This window comes from Rhinolophus hipposideros (assembly GCF_964194185.1).
Source record: "Rhinolophus hipposideros genome assembly, chromosome: 3".
In the NCBI taxonomy this organism is placed as follows: domain Eukaryota; kingdom Metazoa; phylum Chordata; class Mammalia; order Chiroptera; family Rhinolophidae; genus Rhinolophus; species Rhinolophus hipposideros.
Window position 1 is genome coordinate 15,192,802 of NC_138049.1, and position 14,842 is coordinate 15,207,643.

General features: G+C 36.9%; 1 protein-coding gene across 2 annotated transcripts in view; it reads left to right on the forward strand.

Annotated features, from left to right (window-relative positions):
- Nucleotides 1-14,842, forward strand: part of LATS1 (large tumor suppressor kinase 1) — a 46,048-nt gene that overhangs the window by 7,206 nt on the left and 24,000 nt on the right. The window contains exons 2-4 of one of the 2 annotated variants that reach the window (XM_081031710.1): nucleotides 95-172; nucleotides 4,661-5,149; nucleotides 9,397-9,544. In XM_081031710.1, coding sequence (XP_080887836.1) covers nucleotides 4,808-5,149; nucleotides 9,397-9,544 — 490 coding nt within the window. In that variant the 5' untranslated portion in view covers nucleotides 95-172; nucleotides 4,661-4,807. The remainder of the gene's footprint in view (nucleotides 1-94; nucleotides 173-4,660; nucleotides 5,150-9,396; nucleotides 9,545-14,842) is intronic. The other variant, XM_081031709.1, reaches the window with a different exon arrangement.

The window sequence follows — 14,842 nt, forward strand, 5'->3', positions numbered from 1 at the left end:
GTATTAGAAAATACATTATCAAAGTAGAGGGTTGTAGAATATAGGACTAGAATCAATTTTTCTGATCCATCATTTTCTAAACTATATTCCATAGAACATGAATTTCATGAAATGCTCTGGGGATAACAGTTCTTCGGATGAGGAAGTTTGGGCAACATGACATTCTCTTCTTGTAAGTTCACATGATCGTGTAAAAGAATGGCATTATATTTTGTGTATTATAACCCCATTTTGATTAATAGTGGTATATGTTCAAATGTGCAGTATTAATGATTTTATTTCCCGTGCCTTATGTAACACATTGCTACAAACTTGATGGCTTAAAATAACATAAGTTTATTCTCTCACAGTTCTGGAAGCCACAAATCCAAAATCAGTATCACTGGCCTAAAATCAAGGTGTCTGCAAGGCCACTTTGCCTCTAGAGGCTCTAGGAGAAAAACCCTCCCTTGTCACTTCCACCTTCTGTTGGCTGTGGGAATTCCTTGGCTTCTGGCCACATGGCTCTAGTCTCTGCCTCCATGGATACGCGGCTGCCTCATCTTCTGTGTGTATCAGATCTCGGTGTACCAAATCTCCCCTGCCTCTCCTAAGGGCACTTGTAATTGCATGTACTGCTCACCTGGATAGTCCATGATAATCTCCCTATCTCAGGATCCTTAATTTAGTGACATCTGCAAAATCCTCTTTTCCAAACAAGATAACATTTGTGGATCCCAGGGATTAGGAGTGGTTATCTTTTGCGATCTCATCGTTCAGCCTACTATAATGATTCTCTGTTGAGGGGTGTGAGTGAGGGACTCGACATAATTATATAGTATTTGAATTATTCAGTAAGAATGTATCTTTTTTTTTTTTTTAAGATTTTTATCAGGAAAGGGAAACAGGACTTTATTGGGGAACAGTGTGTACTTCCAGGACTTTTTTCCAAGTCAAGTTGTCCTTTCAGTTTTAGTTGTGGAGGGCGCAGCTCAGCTCCAGGTCCGGTTGCCATTGCTAGTTGCAGGGGGCACAGCCCACCATCCCTTGTGGGAGTCGAACCGGCAACCTTGTGGTTGAGAGCCCACTGGCCCATATGGGAATCGAACCGACAGCCTTTGGAGCCAGGAGCACGGAGCTCTAACCGCCTCAGCCACTGGGCTGGCCCCAGAATGTATCTTTTTGTAATTAGGAAAAAAACAAGATATTTCCTTAAGAGTGAAAAAGAAGGTATCTATTTTTAATAAATGCAGGTCACCTGTATTTATTAATTCAATAGAGAGATTTCTGCACTGCCTACTGCTTACCAGGTCCTCCTTTAGGGGAATGAAAGCAAAATGCTGTATCTTGACAGAAAGAAGCAAAACTATGCTTATTTTTTTTTTCTTCTCTATCAAGAATGTTCTTGGAAATGGGAAAAATAATAAAGTGATGGTTAGCTAGCAGTTGAAACCCATGAGGTATTGAAGGAATGCTTAGGTGCTATAAATGAAATACAACCTAAGTAATGAGAGAACTGACGTGAGATTGCACAACCACTACTGTTAATCCTTGATCGTGCTGAAATGAGAGGTTCCAGAACCAGAAATGGAAAATACCTTCACTTTCAAAAAGGGTGAGAAGGTGAATTCTGCAAATTTTAGACTGGTGAGTTAAATGTTAAACTTACAAAAATTCATTAGTAAGCTATTAAATTAGTATTTTGGGGAAAGCTTAGGGGAAAATGCTTATCATTAGGGACCATCTTCATAAAAGCACAAGATGTGTCAGTCTTAATTTCATTTATGAATTGTCAGTAGATCGGGTTATGTTGTAGACAGAATATGTAATTTTCAGCAACACATTGCCAAACTGCATCATTTTTGTTTTCACAAAATGGGAAAATGGATTGTTTGTCACGTAGAATTTGATTGATTTATATATTTATATATTTATATATTCATAACTTATTTAACAGTTGTACCACAAAAGTACTGATTATTTAGGGGCAGTCATCAGCAAACTGCCTCTAGGACTTCATCCTGTCTCAGGCCTACTGCATATATTCATGTACGTGCATATATAATTAATCTCCATAAATATTTTAAAACATAAAAAAGGTTTATTTTTAACATTGCTAAGGTAAAATGTATATACCATGAAGTTTACTCATTTAAAGTAAACAATTCAGTGGTTTTTAGTATATTTACAGAGCTCTATAACCATCATCATAATCTGATTTTAGAATAGAAACTGGCTTTATTTTATACGTATTGTTTTGGAACTTGCCTTTTTTGCTTAAGAATACATTATGGGTATCTTTTCATGTCAGTACATTTAGACAGATGTGCATCATTCTTTTTGACAGGTGTTTCATCACACATAGATGTACTGTGAATTAAACAATTACCGATGGGCATCTAGATGGATGTCGTCTTTTGCTGTCTTTGGTGTTGCAAGGAACATCCTATGTCTTAGAATACCTGTGTGTATATTTCTTTAATTGTTCCTCTTAATCCTTGTTCAGGTCATAAGGTAAACTTTGTTACTCCAACCATTTTATCCCTCAGAAGACAGTTTTTGAGCAAATGCAATGCCCAAGTCCATATTGCTAATAATTAACAGAACAAGTACTTGAATAACTTTTTTTGTTTTTCCATTACAAGTGCTGTGCTGCTGTTTGTTTTTTAACAAACTGGAGTGTATCCAAAAGAGCGTGACTAGAATTAGGGAACAGCTAAAGGAACTGGGGATGTTTAGGGGACACATGTTTATTTCATTTGTTCAACATACCGGGGGTGCCAAAAAAATGTATACAAGTGGACACTTTGGTCAACCTTGCTCAAGCAGTAGTTCGTGGTAGTCAGAAGTGTCTGGACGTTGATGGTAACCACTTTGAGCACCTCTTCTTAAAATGTGTGTATGTTTTTGGCACCCTCTGAATGTGTACTGAGCACTCATTACATGTTAGGCTCTAGTACTTTGTTGGGTGTAATGCGCTTCCGTGTATAATGTGCACCCACGTTTTTGGCCCAAACTTTCAGGAAAAAAATGTTTCGTTTTAATTTTTAATTCAAATTTTTTTGTTTACATTTAGGTACTTGTTTTTTGTATTATAAAGCAATTTTAGCATTTATGGTACAAGAAATTTTTTTAACAAATAATTACAAAACACAACAGATACAAGGTACAAGAAATTTTATGTACTGGTAACAAATTTACAATACTTATGTATCATAGAAGGCCAAGAACTCTTTGTCTTGCAAGTTTGTCATAAGTTCAATTATCGTATTCCGTGTTATTTTGCATACAGATACCATTATTGATTTCTAGAGTTACACTTTTAACTCATAAGCGTAAGTAGATTAAAAACATTTATATAGCTAAGGAATTAGTACTACTCACATATAATGCTTATCCTTATTTTCCCCTCACAAATTTGGGCAAAAAGGTGCAAATTATACATGGCAAAATATGGTAGGTGGTGGACAGGCAGTGGTTAAGAGACAAATAAGGTCCTTTCCTCTTGAGCTTTATTTCAGTGAGGGGAGATAGACAATAAACAAGTAAACAAGATAATTTTAGATAGTGATAAGTACTATCAAGAAAAACAAAACAGGATAATTAGGTGACCAGGGAAAGGGTCTTTGAGGAGGTAACAGGGCTGATACCTAAATGACAAGAAGGAGATACCTGTATCTGTCTGTCTATAGACATGTTGATGTAACATGAGTGGTGATTGCGACTAGTGAGAAGAGAAATGGGCTCCCAGTAGGTAATGATTAGCAGTGTTTCACATCCCAGTGGTACCACTTACAGACTATTTGACCCAAACTCTCTGAACCTCAGTTTTTTCATCTGCGAAGTAGAGATAATAAACCTCCCTCACAGGGCTGTTAGGATTCTTAGGTAAGAATGTAAGCCAAGTTGTTTAGCACTGGCCCATAACCGGCTCTCAACATGCACCGGGTGAGATTTCACAGTGCTCCACATAAAGAAAACATTCCTAAACAATTCTTGTAGATCGCAAGTGGAATAGCTTTCTTGAATTAGTGAGTTTCCTATCAGCGGGGACATGTATGTAGATTTTAGATGACTGTTCTTCCAGTGCGTTGTAGAAGACATTCCTGCATTAAGTGAGGAATAAGACAGTTTGTCCTCAGAGGTCCTTTCCCCATTCCATGGTTAAGAAGTGTACAGTCTCTAGGGTCCCAGTCCGCAGTTTGGGAAATAGACCCAGGCATCTGTTTTGAAGCATAAAGGAATCTTCTGAACTGGCGGTTAAAAAAACCTTTTTAAAGCAACAATACCGTATTTTTCCTAAAGAAATCTTATACTTGAAGTCTGATTTTTAAAATCTAAAATTAGAGCCACTAATTTGAAGGTGAAGTTGATCATGAGAGGTTGCCTGTTGTATTGTTCATTTAGCAGTCCCTTACATTCGTATATACTTTGTATGCTTACAAAAGCACTCTTAAAATTATTTTTTTATCATCATAACCACTACGTGAGGTAATTTCATAGATTAGGAAATAGGCAAAGAGATGAACTAACTTCTCCTTATCATACAGTAATCTAGAATGGAGCTAGAACTATAACCTAGGTCTCTTAACTCCTAAATCGGTGTTATTCATCACCCCCCCCATTCATGGTACTGTTTTATCAATCACTTTATAGCTTTTATTTACTTTTTCTGTTATAGGTTTAATTATTTAAATTGTAAAGAATTTTAACATTCCTGAAGACTTATGCAAAGGATCCTTTTCCGTTTTGCTCAAGAGAAGTCTCTGAATCTATCCAGGAGCTCTTAAAGAAGTCCTGTGTGTGGGTTATACATATAGATGTTTTCATGAAGAGGAGTGAAAAGCCAGAGGGATATAGACAAATGAGGCCTAAGACCTTTCCTGCCAGTAACTATACTGGCAGCAGCCGGCAAATGTTGCAAGAAATTCGGGAATCCCTTAGGAATTTATCGAAACCATCCGATGCTGTTAAGGCTGAGCATAACATGAGCAAAATGTCAATTGAAGATCCTCGACAAATCAGAAATCCACCCAAATTTGGGACTCATCATAAAGCCTTGCTGGAAATTCGAAACTCTCTACAACCATTTGCAAATGAAACAAGTCGAAGTACTTCAGAAGTTAACCCACAAATGCTTCAGGATTTACAAGCTGCTGGGTTTGATGAGGTAAGAACTTTTAAAGACAAAAGATTTTTCTTGCTTTATACTGCATAACACATTTTAGCTGATCTCCTGCCTAAATGTTTCCTTTGAGAGAGTTTATCAGGTATACATTTTGTATATTCTATCAGCAAAGAATGTTGTTCACAATTCCATTAATTATTAAAACAAAATAATTATTATTTCTTTAGTTTTCTCTGTGGTTTCTGGGATTTAAAAGGTCAAGCCGTGAAGTCAGAATGGAAGTGCAGTTGAAGAAAGCCACAGGTGAGGGCGGGGTCAAGGCATGTGTGTGTGCGCGATAGGAACTCTGGTGAGCTAAGTGGCTGTGGCTGAAACGACAGCTCTCAGGAGGTGGCAGCTTTAAGTTTATACAGAAGGAGACATACAGTCAGAGGTTTCATTGCGCAGTCGTGTTCACTTCACTCACAGGCCCAAGTCTTATATTCATAAAAACTGACAATTTACATGTTGATCAAATCTCCAAGAATTTCAGTTTTATTTTAATGAAATTTCAGTTCCTGTTAATTATGCTAAGTCTTTAATATTTACTTTCAGCTCTCATTTAAAAAGTTTTTCATAGCACATATATTTAATCATATTTTGTTTATTAATAAATTTATTTTCCATAACACACTTTATATGAATCCTTTAGTTGGCATAAATCATTTTAGATGAAAATTGACCATGGAAAATATAATGTGAATAATCAAGCATTGATTATATTTCCTTTCAAAATTATAGGAACTTTTTTCCTGATCATAAAAGTAATACCTATTTGGTGTGGCCGGTTAGCTCAGTTGTTTAGAGCATGGTGCTAATAACACCAAGGTTGCAGTTCACTCCCTGCATGAGCCACTGTGACTGGGCCCTCCTTAAGAATGGTTATAAATAAATAAATAACATAATGCCTGTTTTCTGTTAAAATTAAAAAGTATAAAGAAGAAACTGAAAATTACCTTTAGTTCCACAGCACAAAGATAGTTACCCTTAAAATTCCTTCACTACTGTTAAGATAAATCTGTTAAATTTCAGATTTATCTATATTTAATTTTAAAAATGAGAACCTAAGTTTACATGATACTAAAGGATTTGAAAAGGGAGATTTACAATTAAACTAGGAAGAAAAACGATTATTCTTTCTGGCCCTTTCTATTCATTCATTTGATTAACATTTCCTATAATTTTTAGTCCTAAGTGTTCTAAAAATATTGGATGTGCAACAGAAGAAGAGAGAGAGAGACAGAGAGAGGAGGAGAGGACCTGGATGGTTTTCCTGGTTAGTAGTTGGAGAATCCAGGAAATGGTTTGAATGGAGAATTTCCAGAGTACTGTACTTTCTTCCTAATCCCTTAGCCAAAAGGCAAAGAATAAAGACACAGCTGAATTGTTGCTCTTATTTTTTTCCTTTTATATATTGCTAGGAACAGTTTAGAAAAACATGTGACTATAAAGGCCCTTAAGTGGTAATGTCTATGTCAGTTACCTAGTAGATATGTGTGTATTTATGGAGCGCTTACTCTGTGTGAGTTCATCAATCAAAATAGTCATACGAAACATGTTCCATTCCTTTAAGGAACTTAAAATTTCTTTCTAATGTAGACAACTTTAAGAAATGCAAGGCATTGGTCAGTGTCCTATTCTTTACCTGTTGGCAATAATAACAATAATTGTTTTGCATCACAAAGATATATAGCTTTATTACAATCACACAAAATTGTCATCTTACGACATTAATAACCCCTTAAGCAAGGTTGCTTTACTAAAAGCATTTAGACATTTATCAATCCTCATTTATCCAAATAATGAAGGTATGGTATTAGGTTGGTACAAAAGTAATTGTGGTTTAGAAGGTTAAAAATAATTGCAAAAACCACAATTACTTTTGCACCTACCTAGTATTATTTATACCCATGGTGATATAAAGAATATGGCAATTTACTTCTACTCGTCCTTGAATCACTGATTCGGATAGCTTTCCATTATATTGCAGAATTTATTCAAGATCCCAACTTGGCTCTTCAAAATTCTCATCCAGTTATTCATTATTTTTATCATTTCATGAGCTCTATTCTTTTAGCTATGCCAAATTCAAGGCAGTTGCAGTTTTTTGAGAATATGTTTCTGGTGCTCTATAAATTTAAAAACTCATATTTCAAGATTAATTTCCTCATAGGAATAAACATTAAATAGAATTGATGCATTTTTGGTACACAAATCTACAATCACTAGAGTATTTTTGCTTCTAAGCATGAAAAGCAGAAGCATAGTATTATGGACATAATGTTTTCTTATCACACATAAGACTTCTATTCCAAAGTTACTCATTTGAGGGTGCTCTTTCATACTGGTACTAACACCCCCACCTGAAGAACACTTGGTTAATATTGTTGCTGATATAAAAATATTTTAATGTATAGCAATAAATACTCAAAACTAAAAGCCAGCATAATTACTGCCAGAATCACAGGCTGCAATTCTGGAACATTTTATAAGATTATGGTACCCAGCATACTGAAAAAGGATGGTGGGAGCCAATTTTCTTACCAACTGAGATGGCACTGCTATGTGATAATAGCATAAATATAGTTCCCTTGGCTTAGCCAGTTTTAAAGTTAAGTAGTCCCTGGTGAATTTTAATTTGGGGTGATTTGTGTTATTTTAAATTTGCACATAAAATGAAACTTATTAATTCCCTTGTATTTCACTACAAATTTGCAGTCTGATTGGCATAAAATGTGACCATACCTTTATACCAGTTAAGGATTGGGTTTGGTTGCTTGTAACAAAAATCCAAATAATGCTTTAAATAAAATAGTGACTCAGATTATATTGCTAGCATTGATTCAGTCTCTTAAAGATTTCAGAACCAATGACTCTTAGAAGTTTTTTGAATTTTCCTTCTTGATGGTAACATGCTCTAGCACAAATGGTCTATCTATGTGTTGTCTAGGAAACAGGCCATAGGAAAGAATAGTACCTAAAGAAGGTATAGCAACATTCTTCCAGAAATCCTTGCTTTTATCTCCTTGGTCAGAACTGTCATGTGACCACTGTAGCTGTAAGAAAACTTTTTCTACCTAATCAGTATCTTTTTCCAAGAAAGGGAGAATGGATCTTGAGTAGGCAACAAGCGTCTGTCACAGCCTATTTTTGCTTGGTCTCACATCTCCAGTCATTTCACATAGGAAGATCATTTCTCAGTAGCCTGTTCACCCACTAGTTTGTCTTACTGAGCCATTTCTCATTTAAACATCTTGTTTGAAATACTAAATCTTCTAGGACATGTAAGTAGCTGCTTAGCTCTTGAAAGACGCCTATCAGTATACTTTCTGCAAGTTCATCTGTAAGTGGGTATGTTTACATAAACCGTAAAGGACAAGGAGCGAAACAGGAGGACGTCCCACACCTGAGCTTCAGGCGCTGTGCTTATGTGCTTCCACAGGTTTTCTTATTTAATCTTCACATCAACTCTGTGAGTCTATTACAGATGAAGAAATTCAGCTTTGAAAGGTTAAATAACTTGCCAAAGTTCACACAGTTGTACAGAGCAGCACATAAATCTACACTCACTGGAGGATACTTTTGCTTCTAAACATGAAGAACAAAAGCATAGTGGTGTGGGGCCGCTAAAACTCAAACTCAATTTCTCTTTGATTCCAGACTCTGCTTTTTCCATCATACCATCTAGCCTCCTAAGGACTTCATCACATAATCATAGATAGTCTAAGTGTTAGTCTTCTTCCGGTTGTCCTATATTTATGTCCTTGTAAATAAAGTTCTCTAAAATGTAAGCTTAAGGAGAATAGGAACCAGAACTACATAGTTCTTTTTAAACACAGTGGCGAAGGTGCTTAATAAAATGTTTTAATGATACAAAAGAATGATTTCCAGTATTTTGAATGATATCTTTTTAACAATCTGATAGTCTGTTCATATAAGAATGAAATTAAGAATGAGAAATAATCAGAATCATATTGCTGTGGTTGTACCCAGCAGTAGTTAATCCTTGAAGAAAACAGTATTACGTTTTCTTCTAATACTGGTGAAAAGATTAAAGAAACATTTGAAGGATTTGAGTAATTTGAGAATGTATGGATTCTTATAGTAGCTTTACAAACAGTACGTGAATATTATGGTTCGGGGCCCTGTTCTTCAAATTATGGGTTTTTCTAGTGGAACTCATAGTGTTCTTTCCCTCTTATTAATTACAAGCTTTAAATTTTGTTTCCTTTTTTCAAATTTCATATCAGGATATGGTTATACAGGCTCTTCAGAAAACTAATAACCGAAGTATAGAAGCTGCCATTGAATTCATTAGTAAAATGAGTTACCAGGATCCTCGACGGGAGCAGATGGCTGCGGCAGCTGCCAGACCTATTAATGCCAGCTTGAAACCAGGTGATTACTCAGACTTTTTCCCTAGTCTCTTATTTTATAGCGTTGTTTTAAATATTTAAGAGTATCAAATCTTTACTCTAAGAAGTTGTTAAAAGCGTCACAGCAAGTAAAAATCTCAAATTAGGATAATAATATTATAGTGTTATACTATACCAAGGTAAGTTAGAGGATGGCCCCAAAAGTTCCACAGGCAGTTCTGATAGGCGGTGGTCTACAGTGAGAACACTATGATTGGTTACACTGCAGCTGAAATACTTCTTTTTGACCACGAGTATTCAAACTGTTTCTTTCTTTTTATAATCTTATTATAAGAGTGAACCATGTTCATCATAGACTATTTAAGAAGTAAATAAGCAAAAAGAAAACACCACTATTAATACAATGTTTTGGTTTTGTTTCTCAGTATTTTTTCCTGTGGAAAACCTGACTGGGTTTATATGTGTATATTTTGATTCTTGTTGTATAAGCAAAAAACAGGTCATACTAAAACCTACTTCATTCACGTAACATACCATGCATAACTTCTTTGTTATTAAATGGAATAATTTTAATAGCTACATTAAAATAGATTTATCAAATACTCTATTTAACTAATCTCTCCTTTTTTGACATTTGCCTTGTTTCCTTTCTCTTTTTTGCCATTATAGACAGCCTTGCTTAAATACCCTGGTACCTAAATGTTTGTACATTCCTGATTTTGTAAAAGTAAATTTTTAAAGACTTGCAAGAATTTAAAGTTTCTCTTAGATCTTACTGTCGAAAAGGTGTTACCAACTTATATTCTCCCAATCAGTTTAATATGAGAATGCCTATATTTGTAAATCCTAGGTATTATTATTTTTATGTAGTTAATGGCAGTGGAAATACTATCTCAGTTTACCTTCACATTTCTTTGATTACTGGTGAGGTTGAACATTTGTTTATTGGTTATTTTTCAATTGGCATTTTAATTCTTTGTTAATCTTGTGTTTCTCTTTTTCATTGATTTATAAGAAGCCTTATTTATTCATTTTTCCTTTCATTCAGAAATTTTTATTGATCAACCACTGTTTGAGGCCCTTTGCTCAGCATTGGGTATGAAGTTCTTGCCCTTTTGTGGAGATGACATTTTAGTAAGGGAGATCAGATACATATAGAATTACAACTACGTAAGTGTGAATGAAGAGGGGACAGTTACATGGTACTATGGACTCATATAATAAAGGGATTTTGACCTAATCAAGGAGATCAGAGAAAACCTTCCTGTGAAACTGATAGAGCTGATAATCTGCAGAAAGGCAAGGGTTTAGTGAGGAAGTGTGTCCTTAGCATGGCGTGTCTGGCAGGTTTGATACCACATTCGTAGAAATGAAAATGTCTACAGCATTGAAAACAAAAGTATGAGATAATGACGAGAAGTGCATAGGGGCTGACTATGCAGGACTGTCTTGATTTTCTCCTAAGAGTAGCAGGAAGGTATGGAAACATGATGACATGATTAGATTTGTGTTTCAAAAAGATGGCTGCAGTGCATGAGAACAGGTTAGAGAGAGCAAGGGAGAGTATCTGGATAGACTTGATAAGAGATACAGTTGTACACAGGAAATGAGGGCATTCTGACTAGGGCGATGGCAATGGAGAAATAGGAATGAATTAAGAGAGATGGGAGAAGGAAAGTTGACAAGGACTTGGTGATAGATTACATGGGGGAGGATGCTGGAGAGGGATGACTGTTAGGCTTGTGGTGTAGAAAATGGATGCTGATACACCATGTCATAAAGGGAATGCTGAGAGAACGGGATTTGGGGGAGAAAGATCGTAAGTCTGGTTGTAGACATAAGGTTGAATTAGGCTCATTGAGTTATCTAAGTGTAGATGTCAAGTAGGGATGTAGATATACCACGCTTGTATGAGCCCTGCATGAAGTAGGGCGGCTGAAGGAGGGAACCAGGATGACACGATGGATTAGAGCCAAGCCTATTACTACTCAGTAGCTGATAGGAGAGGCTAAGCCTGCAAAGAAGACAGAAGAATTAGCTAAAAAGGAAGTGAGAAAACCAGTAAGGTTTCTAGTGTCTTAAAAGCCTAGGGAAGAGAATGTTTCAAGAAGGGGAAGGAATAAGGAATAGTCAGAAATGCCAAATGCTACTAAGAGAGATCGATCAAGGTGGGAACTAGACAATGCCTTGTTGGCTTTAGTGACGTGCATTAGTCTGCTAGGGCTGCTATAACAAAATACCACAGGCTGGGTGGCTTAAATAAAACATTTATTCTCTCACAGTTCTGGAGGCCAGAAGTCGGAGATCAAGGAGACAGCATGTTTGGTTTCTCCTGAGGGCTCTCTCCCTGGCCTGCAGATGACCACCTCCTCACTGGGTCCCTCTGCGTGCCTGGTGTCTGGTGTCTTCTCGGTGTCCAGACTTCCTCCTCTTACAAGGACACCAGTCATACTTGATTAAGGCCCACCCGATGGCCTTGCTTAACCTTAATTACCTCTTTAAAGGCCCTGCCTTCAAATACAGTCCCATTCTGAGGTACTGGGAGCTAAGACTTACTGAATTTTAGGAGAACACAATTCATCCCATAATACATGGAGTAACTTATTTTTGTTTGGTCTTGGGAGCATACTTCAGATTGGAGTGCGTTGAGGAATAAATGGATGTGAAGAACTCAAGTATAGACAATTCTTTGAGAAGTTTTTCTCTGACGGTAGGTGAGGCCATTAGCAAAAGTAGTGCTTCCTGTCTGTGGTAAAGATCTTTAATCTTCAGTTCATTACAGGTTGGTAATTTTATAAAATAAAATACTAACAAATTATTAGAAAATAAATTTTTAATGACGTAAAATACTAGTCCAAGTATTTCATTACTACATTTAACAGACTTAAAATTATTGTCAAATTTCTATAAGTCTGTAAATTTTTACTCTCAACTTCCATACCTGTCTCATAGTGGGCTAATACCACTTTGTGGACCAGCACTATGTAACACTTTATATGGGAATGCAGGGAGAACCTTATTATAATTTTTAATAGGAAAGACTTAGGCATATTTAAAAGGTAGTTTCAAGATTCTAGTTAGAGGATGAAATAAATATTCAACAGAGAAGGATCAAGTAAGGTTCCTGAGAAGCCAGGAGAAGAAAGGATCTAAAGCATAGGATGAGAGATTATTAGCCTTACGTAGGAAGAGAAATAACTATTTTGCTCTAATAGGAGCACATGGGTCTAGATTATGTATGGAAGACAAGGGAATTCCTTTCTGCTGCGTTCAGTTTTCTTTAAAGTAGAAAATCAGATGATGAGTGAGGAGCTGGGCAGGCAATTTGAGGACACTGAGGATTGCCAAGGGTTACAGTGGAGACCAAAAGAACAGTAGGATTTCCAGGCAGTGCTGAGGCCATTTAATGATGCTGCTCATGAATTTATGGCGGAATCCATCTGCTTTTACTTCACCTTCTCTAGCAGGTGAAATCAGCTGCTAGAAAAGAAGAGGCTGGAATCACTTGTGACTGGAGTTTTCTAAACAAGTATACAGAATAAGGCAGGGAGATAAAGGGAGCTCAGAATGTTGCTGAAAGGCTCATTTAAATCGAACATTCTTCCCTGGTCGTTAGTGGCTTCTCATGCCTTCCAAACTTCTCCATGGCTTCGCTACTCTCAAACTTCATCTAGTCCCACCCTGGCCAACATTTACTGCTCTCCAGCCATACTGGGTTTCTTTTTGATCTTGGACAATACCAAGCTCCCTACGCAGGACTTTTGCTCAGTTTAGGTCATATGTCATGTTCTTGGTAGAGCCTTTTCTGACCACTGACTCATCCCTTTCTATCCTCCTGTTACTCTTATCATTTGCCACCATTTATGTTTGCTTCATGTAGCCTTTATTGAACCAGGATGTTACCTTATTTATTTATTTATTCACTTGTTTATTGTCAGTCTTCTCCCTCAAGAATGTAGGTTCCATGGGGCCAGTGATGTTGCCTTACTCATCAGTGTACTTGGATTGCTCGGAGGTGCCTGGCTCTAGGTGCTCAATAAATATTTAGTGAATGAATAGAAATGAGGAGAGGAGAAGGGGAATGCAGAGGGAAGAAAGAAGTGCTGGACCATGGATTTCAGTTGGTTCAGGTGTGCCATAAAGAAAGGAGGAAGTAGAGGCTTACCATTGGAGGTCCTGAGGAGGTTGAAGAACGTTTGCAGTCGGTGTAGTTAAACATGAGAAGGAGTAGGAGTTGTGGTCCAAGAGTATAAACCTCAAATTAGTGGTATGGGTGGTAGCAAAATGAGAAATGTGATCTTGGGAGTAATATTTGCAGTGGAGGTGGGGGGAGCTCAGGAAACAGACGTGAGCGTAATGGATGGTTTGTCCCTGTGGATGTCGAAATTATGGAATGTTGGCTAGGCTTAGGGTACAGCAAACACCAGATATGTGTGATTGAGGGCAAGCAAGTAAGAATTCATTAGGTTGGTGAGAGGAATGGATGCAGCCTCCTGGGTAGCAGGAGTTTCCAAAGAGCCGGCTTTTTAAAAAGAATATGAAGGAAAGCAGTGACTTGGAAGCATAAATGGAGAGCAAAGAGTGACTTACGTAACCTCACCTTTTAGCCAATTTATTTTTAAAGAAAACCTTAATTGCAAAGGGCTGAAAAGAAAGTAAGGTCCGCAGAAGATAACCAGCTTTAGGGAGGTGGTGGGAAAGCTTGGAGCCGAGGTTAGGGATATAGGAGCATTTGCTGGTTAGAGTGGAGCATTTCTAGAGGGCAGTTGTGGCAGGGTTTGGGACGTGCAGAACTAGGGATGGCAGTCTGCTCTAAGGTCGCAGTGACTTACATTTTAACTAATAAAAGTTGAGTGAGTGACTTGATGTGTTTAGCCTCAGCTGACTATCTGAGGAAGGTGGCCAGAGGACTTGTGTAGCTCGCTCAGAGAGATGACTTTTCCTGGAGTGGTAGGCCCAAGACGCTGCCCAGCCTAGATGAAATGGAGTGGTAAACTGTACATTCTGATTATTTACCGTTTTTTCCTCATATGTTATTAAATATATTTTGTCCCAGGTTGATGTTGACCTTTCAAATTTATAGATGTTTCTGGTTTGTTTTGTTTTGATGGTGATAAGCGTTTTTTGTGTTTAGATCTGTTAGTATTTTAGTGTATATTCTCTACCTTTGTCATACGTGGGAAGACTTTCCAAAGAGATACCCTGATATTGTTGAATGTTCACTTGTTTTTTCCTGGTATTTGTATGGTTTCATCTTTAACACTTAAGTGTTTAATCCTTCTGGAATGTATAATATTGTATTTTATACAAATGTATTACA